Below are 20,902 nucleotides of genomic sequence, written 5' to 3'. Positions count from 1 at the left end.
TACCTTGCCGACGGAACACACTTCATTGGCTTAGAATTACGGCAACAATCGCTAAACACACTGCAAACTCATAGTCTCCTCTTTCCGATTTACAGCCCCCCTCTCGTGGCTTAAAATAACTCACCGTTGTCGGCTCCAGCCGCTGAACTACACGTTGTAAACAGCCATGGGCTGCATGCCTGGTCCTCCCGGTAACGTAAGCAGGGTTAGCATGGCGGCGTTAGCCAGGACCAGTCGGGATCACTTTACTGGCTGTGTCTCAAATGTTTTTGCGAGTAACCAACTCGGGTACTCTAGCTATATAATTCAATGTGAGTACACAAATGTTGAAATGACAAAAAAATGCCCGTCTCTAGTAGCTGTGATAAATTAGCGTGGAGCTAATGCTTACCTGTTCAGGAGAAAATAAGCCAACTCTGCATCCTTTTGAGATCTAAGCTGTCTCCATCTTTCAAATACATCTCCAATATTTACCAGGGGGTTGTTACGTCTCTGGTCACGCAACTGTTTTTATGTCATGTAGAATCTATCTCCGTTGATCCTGTTTGTTTGTGTGCCGCTTTCATGGCTGTACTACCGTTACAGCTGTAGCGCGCTGGGTTTACGTTTTTACAGGTATATCTGGCAACCCGGCCTGCCTGTCAAACTGGGCCGTTGATAACAACACACAGATCAAAACATAAACATAAATTACGTCACGGAATGTAAATTTCAAAAAGAAAAAATACTGACATTAGCATTGTTGTCAGAAAATATAGTATTTCAGTTTAACATGTTTCCTTAATGGTAATAAGGCACTGGTGTCATTTTTGGATTTATTACAGTACAAATATTACATATTGGACCTTTAAGTAAAAGTATGTAAGTATCATCAGGAAAATGTACTTAAAGTAATAAAATTAAAAGTACTCAATGCAGAAAAATCCTCACACTTTAGAAAACTGGAAACGATCCAAACTGTTCTGTCAATCAGCTAAGTGTTCAATCAGCCAATCATTTCAGCTGAAGTTGTACGCCTATTATGGGGTAGTTTAAAGGTCCCGTGGCATGAAAATGTCACTTTACGAGTTATTTTTTTTAACATTAATATGCGTTCCTCCAGCCTGCCTATGGTCCCCCAGTGGCTAGAAATGGTGATAGGTGTAAACCGAGCCCTGGGTATCCTGCTCTGCCTTTGAGAAAATGAAAGCTCAGATGGGCCGATCTGGAATCTTCTCCTTATGAGGTCATAAGGGGAAAGGTTACCTCCCCTTTCTCTGCTTTGCCCACCCAGAGAATTTGGCCAACCCATGAGAGAGACATCATGGCTTTCAAACGAGCAAAGTGGCAGTTGGTCAAGGCCACACCCCCACCCTCCACCTTGCCCCCCCTCTCTCCTCCTCAATAGCTACAGACACAGAAAAGGCACATACTAAGGACAGATCATTGTGGGACTGGCTCTAGTGGCTGTAATTCTGCACCAAGGCAGAATTTCAGGAAAGAGACTTCAGATACAGTATTAGGGGACCACTAAGGTCTATATAAAAGAGACTTCAGATACAGTATTAGGGGACCACTAAGGTCTATATAAAAGAGACTTCAGATACAGTATTAGGGCATCCAAAGAGCACCATGTCATGGGACCTTTAATTTATAATAAAACATTGTATTTCATAAACTGCATGTGTTTTGTCTGCATCTTAATTTGTAAAGTTACAAGCAACTAAAGCTGTCAGATGAATGTAGTGGAGTAAAAAGAACAATATTTCTCTCTGAAATGTAACGGAGTAGAAGTAGAAAGTAGCATAAAAAAGAAAAGACTCAAGTAAAGTACAAGTACCTCAAATTCGTACTGAACTACAGTACTTGAGTAAATGTACTTACATTCCACCACTGAGAATGGCACAGAGTACGAAGATAGTACTAATGTGAAGGTTTGAAGATGGTTTCAATGAAGGTGTAATCCATGGTTCTGTCCACATGGGGGCAGGAGAGCCACTGTCAGGATCCAGTGAGCCACAGCACAGGAGAGCAGAGAAACTCCATTCTACTGTCCACATGCACTTATACTGTATAAATGGTCTTATTCAACTTTTTTTAGTAACCAATTAGCCCATTCACTGTTAACAATGTTGAGGTGTGGACTGTTGGTTGGACAAGACAAACATTGTGAAGGTGTCCCTTTGGGCTGTGGGTAATTGTGACGGCATTTCTCCATATTATTTTTTTTTCTTCTTACAAATCAAATATTCGATTAGTGGAGAAAATAATCAGCAAATTAATCCATAGTCCAAATAATCATTAATTAATTAATAGTTCATAATCAGCTCCACCTCAAACAACTACAAAAATAAAATCCTTCTTTTACATTTATGCATGAGTAATAATAATCTAATGATATAATATATAACAGCCATTTTTCTGCATTGAGTTTTACTTTTATTACTTTAACTACAATTTCCTTATTATACTTAAATACTTTTAGCTAAGTAACATTTAAAAAAAAAAAAAATCTTTTTTTGGGGTTTTTCTGCCTTTAATTTGACAGGAGAGCTAGGTGAGAGAGAGAGGGGGAAGACATGTAGGAAATGGTCACAGGTTGGATTTGAACCCCAGCTCTCTGCGTCGAGGCATAAACCTCTCAGTATATGTACGCCTGCTGTACCCACTGAGCCAACCCGGCAGGACTTTCACTTGTAATGGAGTATTGTTACAGTGTGGTATTAGTACTTTTACTTAAGTAAAGGATCTGAATATTTCTTCCACCACCGTTAGGATGTAATGGGCCTTTAACGGTGTTAAAGCATGGCAAAGAATCTGACTACACAACCTCTACCAAAACCTCATGAACTATTTCAAGTATTTGGTTTTCTACAGGAAAATGTCGATCATTGTTGGTATGAGTACGAGCAGAGGAAGCTGCAGCTACTTCCTGACTCACGTCCTCGGAGGGGGGGGAAACAAGTTTAGTTCCCTAAAGTTTGAACTAATTAGGCTGAGAGTTTGCATCTATCTAAACAAACACCTTTTGGAGCTTTTTTCTGCTTTCTTAATTGGCTTCTTCCTAAACAAACAGTCCCCTAAGCCCCGGGTAATATTTACATTTTTTGGGAGGGGTCTTTATTGTTGTTGTTTTCTGCGTGAAGGAGTCAATTATTTCCCAAAAGGCTTCCCTTGTATTTATTATTTTTTTTGCAGAATGATAAATCATGTTTATAGTGTGCACGGTCACAAATCAGTCAACTTCATGTTATCAGATCTGAGTGTCGGAGCAAGATAAAAAAATAACACCTTATTGATCCAGGAGGGGAAGTTGGGCTGTGACAAAATGTTAAAAAGTGTTCAAATCTATTACAAATATGAAGGTCTGTATCTTAAGTACATGAAACATCAATATGTCTACAATGTATGAAAAAGGAATATGAAAAATATATAAAATTACAGTTTATGATGAGCAGAAATGTGTGTTAATATCTACTGTGATGGACATTAAGTTGTAATAAAAAAGAATATTCGGTTACGCTTTAGTTGAAGGTATCTACATAAGAGTGACATGACCCTGTCATGAATGTGTCATAAACAATTATAAACAAGTCATAAACGTTTATGACATAACGCTTCTTTTAGTAACTGTCATTCGGTTTTTGTCATGACAAGTTTGGGATAGTTAGAGTTAAGGTTAGAGTTCATGCGTTCATGACAGTGTCATGTCACTCTTATGTAGATACCTTCAAGTAAAGTGTTACCGAATATCCATCTATCAAATATGTTTTTTAGGTATCTTACGTACAGAAACTGAAGATTACGATGACGGGCAATGAGATGAGAGAAGGGAAGGGAAATGAAAATGTGAGCAGAGATGTTTTGATGTTGGAGTGAGGAATGAAGGGAAGGACATGCGAGAGGACATGAAACGAGATTGGCAGGAGATGAGATGATGAGAGAGATGAAGAAAAGAATCCGAGGAAATGATGAAGTAATAAAGTGACTTCTCTCTGCAGCCTGGGAGTGAGAGTGGCAGCTAGAAATGCGACAGGCCTGTGTCTTCATTTAAAAAGCAAAGCAAAACAATCTAAAAAGCTTACATCATTACAAACGTGTGTCTGGCCCAACAGTCCCAGCAGGATCAGTGAATGAATAACATGTTTTTTTTTGTTCTACTGTTCAACTAATTATGTTATTTTTGTGCAGATTTGACTAAACATCTACAAAAACTGGAATATTATAGCCATATTTTCTGCAATAACAAATTAACATTAAAGTCCAACTGAAATTAAACTGCATTTCATTTTCTAGCTGCTCTGTACTGTTCCAAATCCAAAACCAAAAGGGAGAATTTTATATATTTTTTGGTTTCATGATGGCACCCTCTAGTTTTGCATTAATGTGACAGAACACCATTCATGTCTCCATCAACGTAGATGGAGACCTTATTATTATTATTTTTAAGATTATTTTCTGGGCCTTTATTTTGACAGGACAGCTGAAGACATGAAAGGGGAGAGAGAGGGGGAAAGACATGCAGCAAAGGGTCGCAGGTCGGAGTCGAACCTCTACATATGGGCGCCCGCTCATATATAGAGGGACCTTATTTCGGGGACCTAATTTCGATACAGCCAATCCAATCTTGCATAAAGCAGTGACACACAGAGCCTTGTCTGGATCAACGGGAGTAGATTTTTTAGGAAGCCCATCCGCTTCCGCTCTCTGCGTGTCACCGTTCTCTAAATCCCTTCGCTACGGTAAACAACAGCAACAAACATCGAGCTAGCAACACTGAAAATGGCAAGTTTTTAAGACAATTTGGACTGTAGGCAGGCCTGCTTAATTCTTTCGAGAAATGACTGTAAAGATTTACAAAGAATATGTTTACAGCATTTATTCTCTAACTGGGACGTTTCTGGGACCGATTGGTGGGGATTGCTGTGGACGAAGTACACACGGCTAATTTAAATAGCTCACGTTACTGTATTGTGTGACGAGTTAACTACATGTATGTGGCGTTTTCTTTTTGCGGGGTGCAAATGTTCCACCGAAACAAGTTCCTTCCCGAGACTATTTAGCAGAGCCACCGTCGCTGCGTCAGGAGCTTAGCGTCACCCAGGAAGATTGTGATTGGTTTCAAGAAATGCAAACAACCCAGAGTGTTATTTTTTTTCCTCCCATCCTAGAATGGATCTGTGGTGTAGCCAGACCTACCTCCACAGCGCCGTGGAGGTAGGTCTGGCAATGCTGGACTACACAGACAGCAGCCTGCTACACAACACAAGGGACACAACAACCTGCGGTAGCTTTCCTGCTAAAGTCTCCTTTTCATCCAACTTAAAAACACAAACACACGTCTTATCACGCAGCTTAGCTTGTTGAACAAGCCGCCAAACAAATATTCACCTGGGGAAAGTGCACTGCTAACGTCAGTGTACGGGCTACATGGCTGATTAGCTGCTCAGCTGCAGCCCATTGAACAGCGTGTAAACATAGCTGCAAATGTCCCTCCGGTTGGTTAGATGCTGGTCCTTGCTTTGTCTACCCATGACATGTTAGCTACAGCATGTGTGTTTACTTTTCATCTGCCAGCTGCTGTCAATCAAACACAGACAGCGACACACCCCTCCAGCTGGCTGAGACAATAAAAAAACATATCAACATTATTTTTGACTAAATGCGATTTTAGTTGGACTTTAAAGCTGCAACAAGTTCTCATTTCCTGACGTTTTTGGATAATTCTATTTGCTTTTAACATCGTGTACGGTATACTAGTGATGCACATGGAGCACAAAATGACTCTACAGGTGATAGTAATAGTAGCACTAGTTCGCATTGCCAGACCTTCCTTCACGGTGCTGCGGATGGGGGTCTGGCTAGTCCACACAGCATTCACAGCATTCACACAGCAGAGAAAAAAAACGTGCTCTGGTTTATTGGCATTTCTTTAAACCAATCGCAATCGTCTTGGGCGGCGCTAAGCGCAGGACGCAATGACAGTGCCTCTGCAAAATAGCCTCGGGAAGGAACTTGTTTTGGTGGAATGTGTGTACGTTCAAACGTTGTTTTAGTCGTGCGAGAGAAAACTCAGATTGGACAGATAGTTTAGCTAGCTGTCTGGATTTACCCTGCAGAGATCTGAGGAGCAGTTAACCATAGTCCTCACAAATCCACTGGAGTTTAAAAAGCCAACACAAAGGAAGAGGAAGGTAACGGACATCCGGCCGAAAAGAGGGACATCTGGCGGACTTGGCGGAAGTGGAACGTCGTGGATATAGACTATAGTAGCACAGATGACAGAGAAAAAAAGCTCAGTGCGTTCTTTTAAAGCATGCAACTTAACAGGTGTGCACATGTTTTTGGTAAAATTCTCTGAATCCTACAGGCATTTAAACCTATTGTTTCTTGCGTATTAGTATTCAGAAACAACTGAAATATTACTGCTTGGATTCAGGTTAAAAGTCCACTTAGATGAGGTTTGTTTAATAAAAGTCCTCTTAAATATATATATATATATATATATATATATATATATATATATATATATATATTTTAAAGGACCCAATGATTTAAAGGGGCCAGATTTACAAATTGCTGCTCAGTGTTGGAGTCGGGGCGGAGGGATCAGTCTAATTACAAATGTTTGTCAAGAACAAAGAGTGTGCAGGGCGAGGAGAGACAAATCGTTTAATGGAGTCTGAAAACATTTCAAGGCAGATCTATAATATCTGACCTCATACTGTCAATGCTGGGCTCTTGTGTGTGTGTGTGTGTGTGTGTGTGTGTTGCTGGTGGTGCTGCTGCCTTCCCATAACAACAGGTTTGTCCCAAAGCTTTTGCAAAGCAGTCCCCACATTTCATTCTTTACACAAACAGCAGGTAAAACATGCAGCAAGATAGATTCAAAATAACTAAAAACATGCACGCGCACGCACGCACGCACACACACGCACACACACACACACACACACACACACACACACACACACACACACACACACACACACACACACACACACACACACACACACACACACACACACACACACACACACGCGCTCACTCATGCTGTAAACCTACATACCAGCGCCTAAAAACACACTCGTCGGCATGCGATACACAAACTGCATGTATTCATGTGAGAAGCATGTTACATAATTCATCGTCATATCGGTTCACACCACAGCGACCAATCACAGCCAACCATCAAGAAGTTGAGAAGTAAAGCTGGTTTTCAAAATAAAACACCACCACACACAGAGGGGACAGTCCACGATAGAAAAAGACAACATCTACTTCTTTTTTAAACTTACATTAGAAAATACTTTTATTTTACTTTGTACAAAATCCCATTTTCGAGTTGAGGAGAAAAAAGTGCATCGTGTGCCAACATGCTGAAATTCAGATGAAGATGAGAGGATGAGGAATCACAAAATGACACAATGCACAACAACAAGCCACAACAGATAGCAACAGCAAGTTTTATAACTTCCCGAACAGAAAATGGGAAACCTGGCGGCATGCACAACGGTTAGCACGTTCAGACTGAGGGACACGTGGAAAGGACAAAAACAAATAAAAACATGCCCCTTTTGCATTCCAAGGCCATTCTATGAAGCTTCAGTTGGGACTCTTGTGTTAATGTCCTGAGTGTAATGATCATTTCTAAATATTCATCGCTTTTATTTAAAGACCTGTGGTGCTGCTGATGTCTCTCAGTTTAAATGTGCTGCAGGAAAATGCAGTCAGGTCCACAATCGTCCAATCATAGCTTAGAAAACGTAAACAGTGGATGGAGTATTACTCCATATTATATATATATATATATATATATATATATATATATATATATATATAATGACTTTGGAAACGGGTTTCTTTTAAAACAACAGAGCAAAAGTGCAAAGAACGCATTAAATAGTGTGTTTATCTGCTCTACCGTAAGATGCAAAAGTTAGCATGTCCGGCTAACTATCTTACTACCTACAGTAGTAATGCAGCGTTACTTCCGAGGCCAGGGGGTTTTACATTAGTTTGTGGGGTTACAGTTTACATTTAAAAAAAACAAAAAACAACCCAGTTCCTAACTAGAACATCCACTGTGTAGTATTTCCCCGCCGGCGCTGGATGCTGCTATGTCAGGCTAACGTTAGCGTCTCCGTCCTAATTTGTAGTTGATTTGGGGAAGTTTACAATCCAGCAACCCCAGCTAAAGTCGTTACCTGAGCTAGAGGTACACATTGGTTCGTCCTCATCTTAAAGGCGTTGGTATACAGCATCATTTCAGATTGGGGAAAAAAAAAGTAAAAAAAAGACTATTCTAAATACAAATTTATGAGGTTTGTTGTTAAAGTCCCTTTAAGATGTAAGTACTTAAGGACCCAGTGACACATTGTTATTTGCATCGTGAAAGAGCATAAAAAGCGTAGCGACAGTAACATAAAGTGATGGTTCAGAGTAATTTCACCCTAGGCTGCTTTGCACCATGACCTCGAGCCAAACAACCCCCCAGAGAAGCTTTTTTCCCTTGTTATAACGTTGGTCGAGTTAGCGTTATCAGCTGGTTAGCTTAGTGCAGGCGCTAATGGATCCACGTTTGTATCTCCTAAAGTACCCCACTAATAATTCCCTGAATGATACCAAACGTCTACAGTAGTACAAATAGTTTCTGTACTTATAAAACGAGGCATTAGAAAGTTTGTAACTACACCAGAAGTATATTTGCTTGATGGATACTCCTCTTGGCTGCTACCGCGCGAGATCACACACAGAGCACAACATCTATTGCCGGAAAAGACTACTCGAGAAGAAGATCCAAGAAGCGAGTGAACAGCAGAAGCAGCTACTGCAGCGTGAGGCGATAGGACAAGATGCTACACAGTTGGATATATCCCGGCTGCAGTTTAAAAGCAATAGATGTTGTGCTCTGTGCATGATCTCGCGGGATAGCAGCCAAGAGGAGTATCCATCAGGCAAGTGTTATTTAAATATACTTCTGGTGTAGTTATAAACTTTCTAATGCCTCGTTACAGTACAGAAACTATTTGTTTGGTATCATTCCGGGCATTATTAGTTGGGTACTTTAGGAGATACAAACGTGGATCCATTAGCGCCTGCACTAAGCTAACCAACTGATAACGCTAACTCGACCAACGTTATAACAAGGGAAAAAAGCTTCTGGGGGGTGTTTTGGCTCGAGGTCAAGGTGCTAAGCAGCCTAGGGTGAAATTACTCCAAACCATCACTTTAAGGAGCTGGCGATTAGCGAATGGTCAATTACAACACATTGGAGTGTTTGAAAGCTTCTACTTTACACTCTGCAGCTCGCGATGACAATGACTTCATGCTCCTTATGGTTTATGGAAAGGCCAGACTTGGCAGGAAGGGATGAAAATGTAAAAAAAAAAACACCTGTTATTGTCCCACTGTTTCTTTTTCAAAGCCAGAAACAGCGTTGATGCTTCAGCGTTGAGGCTTTTGTGAGATAACACAAGGCCTAAAAAATATACCGTGTACATTCAAGATTTGACTCTAAGGCTATGAGTCAACTCATTAAAAGTGCTTCTAACTCCCTTTAATCAGCAGAATTTGTTGCAATTAAACGGAGGTCTGTGATTGGATGATTGATGCGTGGATGGACCAGCTGCTGCCCGTCGGGGCTGAAAAGGTCTCACCTCATATATTTCTTGGGTTCGGTGGGAGGGGTCGGCGGGGGAAGAGGTTTGTTGGAGTTGAGTTCAAGGTGGTGGAGGGGGGAGTTGGGGATGGGCTCTAGGCGGCTGGGCTGGGCCGGGGCCGGGGGGGGTGGGGGCTGGGGGCTGCCCACTTCCTGAGCCTGCCACGCCCACGCCCCTACCTGCTGCCTCCAGAGCCCTGACATTAGGAGAGCTGCTGAATCGGCTGGCTGCGGTTTTCTCATTCTTTTTCTTTTGCTACACAGAAAAAGAAAAGAAAAGGGAGGGGCACGGGGGTCAAAAAAGGAGCAAAAGGGAAGTTTGAAAGAAAATAATAATAAAAGATAGGAAGAAATGGAGGCAAAAAAAAAAAAAAAAAAAAAAAAAAGGGAAGATGGAGTACAGGGAGAGCCCTAACAGTTCATCCAGTGAGAGGCAGGAAAGAGCAGCGTGCCAACTCGATCCTCCATTTAAAAGCGGATCGAAGCACGGGGTAATGGATCAATCTGAAGACCGGCATCACTCAGTCTCAGTCTTAGAGCGGCAGTCGCTCAGAGCAGAATGGAAGTTCAGATGAGGAGAGATGTGTCAAGAAGCAGAAAACATCTCGCACTAACAAATGGCTTGGAAAGCAAAGGAGAGCTGGAGATTTAAAAAAAAAAAAGTCAGGAAGACCAAGTGGGTGGAAGACTAGCACAAGGTGAACACACACAACACATATACAAATATGTGGAGGGGTAAAAATACATGTGACAAGAACAAAACACAGTGGAAGTTATAGAACCCGAGAGAGATGGCGTCAACAGTTATATACTTATCATGCAGTGGGGGACCATTCAACTCAGACATACTGGGAGGAATGAAATATTTTTTTTTCAATTTCTTCTGATCATGAGCGATGGGATCCTGCATGAACACACCTTTGGTCATTTTACTTCAAGAGATTCACTTCATTTCCATGTCGCTTTAACGAGCATTCATAATAGTGTTGTATTTCGGCGGTGCGTTGAATTTGAGCTGCTGTTTGAACGGTGACACTTCGGTTTAATTGCTGTAAAGAAATGAGACCTTTGGCCCGGTTTGAATCCAACCAGCGGCGCTTTGCTTCCTGTCGATTCACTCTCTCCCACTTTTTCTAACCTTTCTCTAGATGCTCTCTGGTAAAAAAAAGGTAATAAAAGCCCATAGAAACCATCTTTAAAAAAAAGAAATTAGACCTTGTAATGTCTGAATGATAGCCTCCTTTTCATACCAGCGGTGCTGAAAAAACCCCCACCCCATTTCCTTTAATTGCGTTGTTTCCTGTCCTCTTTCGCTGTCCTTGGGCGATTTTGTTTGCACTGAAGAGAAGAAACCTTTTAAAATTGTTTTTTTTTTTCCCTCTCTCATCGCCTTTTGCTGTAAACTCTGAAAGTTTTTCGCTCCGTCGTGATCGCGTCTTTTGCTGTAAAACAGCTTCTCTTCGTGTTGCCGTTTCACCCCGAAAAACACTCTCTGACAATCTCCCCCGAAGCGGTCTCATTTGTTGACAGCGATTTACAGTGGGGTTTGGGAAAAAAAAAATATCACCGTGGTCATGATTTATGGCTGTTCCACTGCAACGGTAGCTCTGTTCTTCTGACTGATCAGCACTGACGGATGTGAAATGAGATGGAGCGGGTATCATCTTTGCTATGTAGTAGAAGAAAGCGACAGGCTGATCAGAGTGCCTCTGTGTGTGGCGTGCTGCATAACATCAGGGCCTACCTTAATCAGCGGGTTGATAACTCCTACGTTAGGACTGGCGTTGAACACTTTGTTGAAGTTGGTCTCCCTGTTGACGAGCTCCAGCTGGTAGAACTTCTTGTCGTCCTGGAGGAGAAAAACCACGTAAGCTGACGGAAGACTCAGGGGACTGTGGAACTGTTTCAAAATGAAATAGCACAACGACGGTGTCGACATGAAACACAGCGCTTTCGAAGCCGGAGAGCGGAGCTCACTTCACGGCGAAAAAAAATAAATACTTTCACCCAGGATACGCTCGTTCGTTTCTCGGGAGTGTTGAACTTGTTGTCCTTCCGCGCCAAAATGAAAAATTGGCGCTGGTTTAACCCTTGTGTTGTCTTCTGGTCGACCATGCACAAAATTAACACTTTTTTAAAAACCTTTTAAAATATTTTTGACACTTTTTCCCACGTTTTTGATGCTATTTTTTACTTATTACCAATAGTTTTACACGTTTTGGGAATTCATGGTCAATAAATCTCATTTATAGGAGATGGTGGACAATCACAGACGTGTGGATGTAAATGTCAGGTTTTTCAAATAATATAAAATTGAATACCCACGATTCAATTCAAATTTGACCTGAGGACAACATGAGGGGTAATCAAACCACAATCTTTTTCTAAAACTTAAAGGTCCCATTGCATGAAAATTTCACTATATGACGTTTTTTAACATTAACATGAGTTCCCCCAGCCTGCCTATGGTCCCCCAGTGGCTAGAAATGGTGATAGGTGTAAACCGAGCCCTGGGTATCCTGCTCTGCCTTTGAGAAAATGAAATCTCAGATGGGCCGATCTGGAATCTTCTCCTTATGAGGTCATAAGGAGGAAGGTTACCTCCCCTTTCTCTGCTTTGCCCGCCCAGAGAATTTGGCCCACCCATGAGAAAGAGAGAGAGACATCATGGCTTTTAAACAAGCAAAGTGGCAGTTGGTCAAGGCCACAAGCACCATGTCATGGGACCTTTAATTAGTCGTTTTGCTGCCTAAACTTAACTCTCATCGCCGCAGGACGCTCACGTTTTCTGGCTAAACTCAACTACCACGGCCCCTGAAAAGACTGTCATCTGGCGGTGCCTGTAGCCGGCTTACAGTCACCTATGGGCGGGTAAATAACTGCTGCTGGTAGCCGGTGTACCGGAGCTCTGGAGCAGCTAAATACAACCAGCAACAGCCGCTCTTTTTTCACGTTACAGCGCTTTACTTAGTTTAAAATACTTCTTTTTTAAGTGTATAATATATTGGCTATTGGCGAAGTAGGGGATAAAAATTATTTTAGAGGAAGGGATATGTAGACCAGAAAATGGGAAAATCCCACGCAGCAACCCCCCAGGAAATCGCACCCTGTTTGTGTATATCCAATCTGTGAGAAACGGAAACTTGTGCTACTGCATCTGAACGCTTCAAATGAACAGAACCTGGAGTACTTTCCTTTTTCACATTTTTCTCCTCTCTATATCACACACATTGCCTACCACCAGTTTTTTGACGAGAGATTCTCTCTCAGACACCATGTCCTTCAGCTCGGCGATGATCTGCAGGTCCTCAGGGCGACTCTCCCTGTTCCTGAACTTGTCCTCTGTTCCTTCCAGCCTGTCAGATAGAAAAATACAAAACCATAAATATTCTGCACCAGAGATCCACTGAGCACGATCAGGTTTAGAACGGTGGTAGAACAAATCTACATTTAGTACATGAAAGTACATTTAAGTACTGTACTCAATTACAAATTTGAGATACTTTACTTGAGAATTTACCTTTTATGCTACTTTATACTTCTACTCCACTACATCTCAGAGGTCAGTATTGTACTTTTTACTCCACTACATTTATCTGACAGCTTTAGTTACTTTACATTGACTTTTCATCCCCTTCCTGTCCAGTGAAAACCATGTATCTCCAGGTGTGTTGATGTTGAATGTTTGTGATAAACTGAAGGATGAAGTGTTCCTTTATGTTGTTTTTTTTTAAGATTATTTTTGGGCTTTTCCACCTTCAATTGATAGGACAGCAAGGTGAGAAAGGAGAGAGAGAGAGAGGGGGAAGACATGCAGGAAATCTGGACCTCTGCGTCGAGGCATAAGCCTCTCAGTATATGTGCGCCTGCTCTACCCACTGAGCCAACCCAGCCACATGTTCCTTTATGAGTTGAAAAAATCCTCCCACTTCTTCAGCTAAATGAAGTCTTTAAAAAGCCTCTCGGATCAGCTGGTAAATGCACCGTCACAAAGCTGAAAACAGGGCTGTTTTTCTGACACCATGAAAACCTTTTAGAGACACGTGGTTCTCACAGGACAAACACATGATGATCTTATAGAATATGATGCATTCATATCTGTAGATCAAACTACCCAACAGTATATAAAGGAATTAAAATGAGCACAACCTTAAACATCTACAGCACTAAAATGCAACATAAACATTAATGCAGCAGGAATATTAATCCAGAAACAGGAACATTTTACTGCACAATCAATACTTTTAAGTACATTTTGCTCATACATACTTTTACTTAAGTATGGGTTTAAATGCAGGACTTTAACTTGTGGAGTATTTTTAGAGTCGTATTTTTACTTAACTAAGAGATTTGAATACTTCTTTCACTACTGTACAAATGTTAATTAATAGAAATGTAAGAAAACACTCAAAAAGTCTTAACAAGGGGGAAAAGGCCAAGGTTATATGTGCATTTTTTATCGGTGTAAAATATGCGCCATTGAACATCAATTACACATAGAAAAAGGTGTAAGAACCAGGTACACTTTGTAGTGTGTGTGTGTGTGTGTGTGTGTGTGTGTGTGTGTGTGTGTGTGTGTATTTGATGGAACCCTTTATGAATTGAGAGAGATAAATGCATGTACTACAGGGAGTAAAAAGATGAGTGATTTATAGGCTTTGCTTTTTCATTAGTTTTTAATCAATAAAACAGTAAATGTCCCCGGTCCCTTCCCTTCCCTGCCCTCTTATCTTCTCATCACAAAAAACATTAAAAGGCTTTTGTACGTTCAAATATTAATTAAAAAAAAAAAGTTCCTCCGGAGGTTGTTTTTGTTCTGTGAGATATGAGAACTTTCATAAAACGTTATAATGGATCTTTTTTATTTTCCGACCGGTCCCGCCTCAGAGAAATCACCACTTGTGTAAAACCTCTGATTCATCTCATATTCAGTGTCATTTTTCCAAACACAACACATGCTAAAGATCGCTGAGCATAAAGGGCATTAGCCCGTTCAAGAAGCGGAAAACAACCAATTGTAGGAGACACCGTTGGCTGGAAAAAGACTATTTTTTTTTTAAATTGTAATGAAATGAAACAAAAAGCCTTTAAAAAAACGCCTATATGGAAACGGTGGCATGTCATTTAGAGAAGTAATGCTCTTTGAAAGGTTTTTTCAGTTTCAGAAATTTGTCTTTTAAATGTTACCAATAAGCTATGATTCAAGTCATCAGTTGCCCACTTCTTTAGATCCCATCATTGTGTCAACCTCATAATTTGATACATAAATTGTTTACCAGAGTGTCAACTGAGCACTTAGTGTGGGGTATCTCTCTAAATACAAATTTAAATTAACACAAGAACAAACTAATTCAACACTGGAAGCTCAGTACGTTTCAGTAAAAAACAAAACATGTCTAGTTTTTTTGGCTACAGAGCTGTTTCTTTGCATGTTTAGCTGTGCGCCTATTTCTGGATTTACCGATACCTGATGTGACAGTGAGCTAAAAAGCCTTTCACTTCCCACACTGCCTCAGTGCAAGCCACCGAGGGGGATCTTTGTGACATTTATGCCTCAGTGTGCAGTCACACTGTGGCCAAGGCCTGGTATCATGGCAGCTCGTCTTCCCGACAAACTGCGGTCTCTCCGAGGAATGTCCACTGCTGAAAAGGAGCCCTGCTCAGTGATACAGAGACGTACCGATCTGCACTTTCATCAGATATACTGTCCGCCGCTGTGTTGGTCCTTCTGTGCACCTCTGATAGCCGATTCACTGTGTTTATCCTGCGTGTCGGACATTTTCTGCAGCCCGGGCATCAGGATCTCTTTCGCTGCTCGAGCAGTGCACAGTACGTGTTTGGCATGGAATAAAGAGAAGGGAACAGCTTCCATGTTGGGTGCTTGTTGTGTTACGTACAATCATTTGCATTGTTTAACTTGTTAACATCGTTTTGGGGGCTGCAGAAAAAAGCTGTAAACATTGACATTTTATCACCTTATAAAGTTTTGGACAACAGTTGTCTATTTACACATCCAGCAGACCCAAAGCAACCTTAGCAACCAAAATGAAGGTTTGATATTTAAGTGATTGATAAGGGCCCTTTAAAGCTGCATTAACCTTTTTTTTTTTTTTTTAGGGCTGCACGATATGTGGAAAATATCTCATTGTGATTATTTTGAGTGATATTGCGATTGCGATATGATTTACAATATTGAAGGCTGAAGGGAATGATCATTTTGTATCATTATTCTCATTTTCATTTAAAAAAATTCAGTGATTATAGAGTGACTTTTGCGAGGATCTGTACCAAACAGAGATTTTTGTCTTTAGGTAGGATACGAGAAAAAGGCCCAGCAGGGGTTATACTTCCTGCGACAGCTAAGGAAGTTTAATCTGCCTAAGGAGCTGCTGACCACTTTCTACTCGGCCATCATCCAGTCTGTCATCTGCACCTCCATCACTGTCTGGTTCCGGTCAGCCACCAAACGGGACAGGGCCAGACTGCAACGGACAATTAGGGCTGCAGAGAGGATCATCGGAGCTGACCTTCCCCTCCATCCAGGACCTGTACCGTTCCAAGGTCAGAAAAAGGGCAGCAAAAATCTCTGCAGACCCCTCACATCCTGGTCCCAAACTGTTCAACCTCCTTCCCTCTGGTAGGCGATACAGGGCACTGTTCGCCAAAACCAGCCGACACAGAGACAGCTTCTTTCCCCAAGCAGTCACTCTGTTGAACACTCACAAATAGCCCCCACCCTTACACTGAACAAAGTCAATCAACATTAATATTATATTATTAATATATGACCATTGCAACAAACTGCCTTGCACTATATTTATATTTATATCTTAAATCTCGGACTATACTGATATTGCACCATTCCTTCCCTCTCTTCAATTGCTATTGTATATTTTTTGTAAATTTGTAGATTCTAGTGCAGTGTTATACGGTATACTTAACAGTATTTTTTTATATTTCTTACTGTCATTTCTGTTTTTTATTGTTTATAGGTTAAGTGAGTGTTGTACTTGAGAGCAAAGATTAGCCAGAGTCAAATTCCTTGTTTGTCAATGCAGCCCTGGCCAATAAAACTGATTCTGATTCAGATTTGTAAGCTGGGAAGTCTCCACACCGCAATACTTAATTCAAAAGGCTTTGACAGAAATACTGTGCCGGAGTGGATTTTTCTCCACACCAGAAAGCGAAGCGCCTGCAAGTGATTTGCTACTGATGTTTTAATGTAATTGTCTTTAAAAGTAGAATATAGCGAATATGGCTTTCTGTTTGTAAAAACACCGTTCATAGTCAGCCCCTCCTCACCGGCTAAATGGCCGGATAGAGAGAGAGAGAGAGCAAGAGAGAGAGAGAGAGAGAGAGAGAGAGAGGGGGGGGGAGAGAGCACAGCGGTGGTCGACAGAGTAAATGAAGAGAGCGCCAGCGAGAACAGTACAAAGCACTAATGAGAGCAATAAAAGACTCCTTTCTCATTGTTTTGCCGCTATTATGTTCTAAAGCACTAATAAACACTCCCACACCTCTGCGGAAGGTGGCACATTGTGGGATTATGAATGAATGCAGAGCCTCATCCTGCCTGTTTCTGAATTAGTTAAACTTGTGTGCCGTTGTGAGACGCTGAGGGGGCAAAGCAACGGCTTTAACAGTTGGCCAAGAATCTCTATCATACGCTGACAGAAGGGTCTGAGGCGAACACTTCCAGAGAGCCCATTTGTTCAGCGAACTCCTCAAATGGAGTCAAGACAAATATTATCTTCTCGAGTGGAGTTGATGATCGGATCCGAATATCCAGAGGGGATTTTTCTGCTTGTTGTAGAACGTGTTCCAGCGGGTATATAGATATATATCTTTTTACTAGCTGGTTGAACTGCGGCTGAATGTCCTCTGGGCAGAAGCACACTGAGACCAAATGTTTGGTGTCCAGCTATTTTATGCCTGACTGCTGCAGCATCAGCAACCCTTCACTGGGCAGGAGGACTCTCTGTTACACCCAGCTGGAGAGTCAGGGAGTCCGGTGTCCACCCATGGCATTCATCATGTATTATTTGGGTATTTGTTTTGTCTACGATCACGTGAAGAGAATATTTTCAGGGTTTGGACAGATGCACCTGCTGTTGCTCGGCTTATATGCAAGCATCCCAAAAAGATTTTCTTCAACACAACCTACAGGGAGGAATCCACGTCCATCCACTTCATGGTTAAGCCGATAAGAGATAATCAACGGACACTACTGTTCCAAACGTCACGCGTATGGATCTAATAAATAATGGACAATAAGGTCAGAGGAACTCTCCCCTGTCAGGTCATGTGTGTTCCTATAATAGAAAACTCATTATGCACTATCACGTAGGGGATAATTATCAAAGAAAATATTGGTAAAAGACAAAAGAAGAGAAGATGATAAAAGAAAGAAAGCTGTGAAAAGTCACATTTTGATACTGTATGCCCCATAAAACACAAACCTGAACAATAATGCAAAGTCTGTATAAGGAGTGTAAAGGCAGCCCAGTATTATCTACACCTGCCAGAGACAGCTACACCTTTTAAAGGTCTGTGTGATTTGTGCGCTGGGACTGTACTCCATTATCACGAGATTGCCCACAGACCACAAGAAAGGAGGATCATTAAGCTTCATAAATTTCCAACACTGATCCATCACTTTCTTTGTCATGATGGATTTTCGGCTCTTGGACTTTGCTGTCTGCTCTATTTGAGAAGAAATAGGTGTTTTTACTGTTTAAGGGGTGCTTTCACATCTATAGTTCGGTAGACTCGGTGCAATTCGGGGGTGAAGTTGCAACATTGTCGCATTTTCTATTTGGTTAGGTTTGCTTTCACACTGCACTTTGTCAAACGCACCAAACACTGTAAACAAATATCAACCTGTCAAAACGGTCGCTTATTTATTAGACAGAATACTGACAGACACGTCTGGTCTCAGAAATATTAGAGCGACACCACATTTAAAACGTCTTGGGTTTTCTGATTCTGCATTAGTGTTTCTAATATTTTAGAAGAAGGCGAACAATCTAAGCAGCTAAAAGACAGCGAGTAATGGAGAGAGAGAGAATGACCTCTCTCTCTGAAGAGTCCATGTTTTTTTTAATCCTCTGTGGCGTCTTTGGCTACTAGCAACTGTGAGGAAGAGGGCGCGTGCGCTATCACGGAAGGCTTGTATCATGTGGATGCGCCGACAGTGTTGTTGTCATTACTTAGAATTCCAGAAACTACGCACTATAGCTTTAAATCGTATATAAATCTGTAAATTGTGTGCAAGCTTGAAATTGCAAGCTAGTAAATGCTCTGTTTTTGGTCCACTTCCTGCATTTGGGTCGGGTCGCGTTCCCACCTGAAGTGAACCGAACTCTAGTTCACTTAGAAGCGAACCGAGACCCCCGTTTTCAAGCGGACCAGAGTTCGGTTGTTTGGTCCGCACCAGAGATCGAATTGAGCTTCCACACCGCCTCAAACGAACCGGACTATCCGACCAAATGCTCCAGGGTTCGGTTAAAACAGAACCTAACAGCTCAGGTGTTTTTAAAGGCTCTTGCTTGGCATCCAGTGGATCTTTTTTAATCTTGTGAATGTTTACTGGTGAGATTTAACTACTTACACGCTGATTTCAGAACTGTTGTTAAAGTGTTGACTGTAATGGTGTCTCAGGTGTCCCAATGTATGAGTTTAACAAATACTTTTAACGAGCTGGAATATTGCTGATGAGATGTGACTACAAACCGCATCTCTAGGCTGCATGATGACCAAAACCCAAACAAACACAAACCGTAACCTTTTTCCTCCCACAGGACCAACCAACGAGGCACAGACGCAGGACAAAATGCTAAATTATTCATGGAACTTAAATGGTGGAGCAATCTCAGAGGCTGTTTAGGGAGAGGGATTTGTAGACAGGGGACGAGGCTGCCGTCACCTCAGTGATTAATTAGGAGGGAAGGGACAGGGCTTGCGGTTAAGACAGATCTGTGTTTTATTTAATTAGATGGAAGACACAGTGGATTATCTCCGGGGACAGCCCCAGAAATGCCTCTTTCGTGGGTAAAGTGAAGAAAGTGCCAGAAAATAAAAACTGCTGACCACAGAAGTAAATTTGTCCTAGAAAACAGCAGAAAGTAGACATGTTTAGTCTGTAAACTTAATTCACTGTGCAGACTGTAAAGTAGTGGACAAATTACATTTTTAACCTGATGATGGTGCTGGATGAAAAGTTAAGTGTCACCAAAGTAACTGCCATTTATCCACACGGGGAGATGGATGTCTAAACTAGGGGTGTCCCCGACTAAGGATTTACACATTTGAATCAGAATTGACGAATCTTTCTATAGTCGACTGATAGTCGAATCATCTGTGTGTTTGTGTGTGTGTGTGTTGGGAGGGGCACGACACTAGTCAGCATGAGGGTAACATGTAAACCGCAGGCGCGTATTTCGCATCCGCCGCATGCATAACCGTCTCTATTTTGGGAACTGTGTATCCTGGCTCAAGTGTGCGCATTAATTCTTTAAAACCTTCACCGTCCACAACATTCACTGGCCTCATTGTGAAGCGAAATAAATTCTGCAATTTTGTCCGGGATTTCTCTTTTCCTTTTCTCGGGCAATGGCGGTTTCAAATCTAGCTTTCTTTGAGTTAGTTTTGGCGCAGCTCCGGTACTACTACTACTACTACTACTACTACTACTACTACTACTACTACTACTACTAGATGAACTGCTGTCGTCAGTCTGATACTGTGGGTGGAGCTAGAAAAAAGACTAACATATTTTAAGTCCCAACATATGATATTGCTATTCATAAATTAAAAGCGCCATTATATATGAAAAAGTGAAACGTCTTTATTGGTAATAAACTTACTCGTTTTAAGTGGAAAGCCATGTTTGTTGTTGACGAGTGGTAGGACATGAGCTGTTGGCACAACTTGCATTTTACTTTTTTTGGATCATCTTTTACCATTTGAAAGTGCATCCACACAGAGGATTTTCTTTTTCCAGACATTGTTAAGTAACGTTAATCTCCTCGTCTGATGCTCCTCGTCTGTCGCGGATCAGGGAAAGTGAAACTTAAATCTTTCACAGGGGTGGTTGGATTTACACACACACACACACGTAAAAATATTTATTGAACTTTTCTTTCTTTCTTTTCACGTTTTTTTTTTTTTTACAGCATTATCATAATTAAATGCTGTATATAACTTAATATAACCCTACAAAACCAGTAGTTCTGTGTGAAATTAGACATTGAGCACCCCCAT

General features: G+C 41.4%; 1 protein-coding gene across 2 annotated transcripts in view; it reads right to left on the bottom strand.

The window, feature by feature from the left end:
- Positions 1-20,902, bottom strand: part of fam184ab (family with sequence similarity 184 member Ab) — a 179,314-nt gene that overhangs the window by 2,606 nt on the left and 155,806 nt on the right. The window contains exons 19-22 of one of the 2 annotated variants that reach the window (XM_028604892.1): positions 12,879-12,996; positions 11,385-11,489; positions 9,804-9,896; positions 9,639-9,748 (exon numbers count right to left, since the gene is read on the bottom strand). In XM_028604892.1, coding sequence (XP_028460693.1) covers positions 9,639-9,748; positions 9,804-9,896; positions 11,385-11,489; positions 12,879-12,996 — 426 coding nt within the window. Of the gene's footprint in view, positions 1-9,638; positions 9,749-9,803; positions 9,897-11,384; positions 11,490-12,869; positions 12,997-20,902 lie in introns of both variants that reach the window. The other variant, XM_028604891.1, reaches the window with a different exon arrangement.

Source organism: Perca flavescens, chromosome 18 (assembly GCF_004354835.1).
Source record: "Perca flavescens isolate YP-PL-M2 chromosome 18, PFLA_1.0, whole genome shotgun sequence".
In the NCBI taxonomy this organism is placed as follows: Eukaryota; Metazoa; Chordata; class Actinopteri; order Perciformes; family Percidae; genus Perca; species Perca flavescens.
Note: the sequence above shows the minus strand (reverse complement) of the source record. Positions and strands in the feature narration are given on the sequence as shown.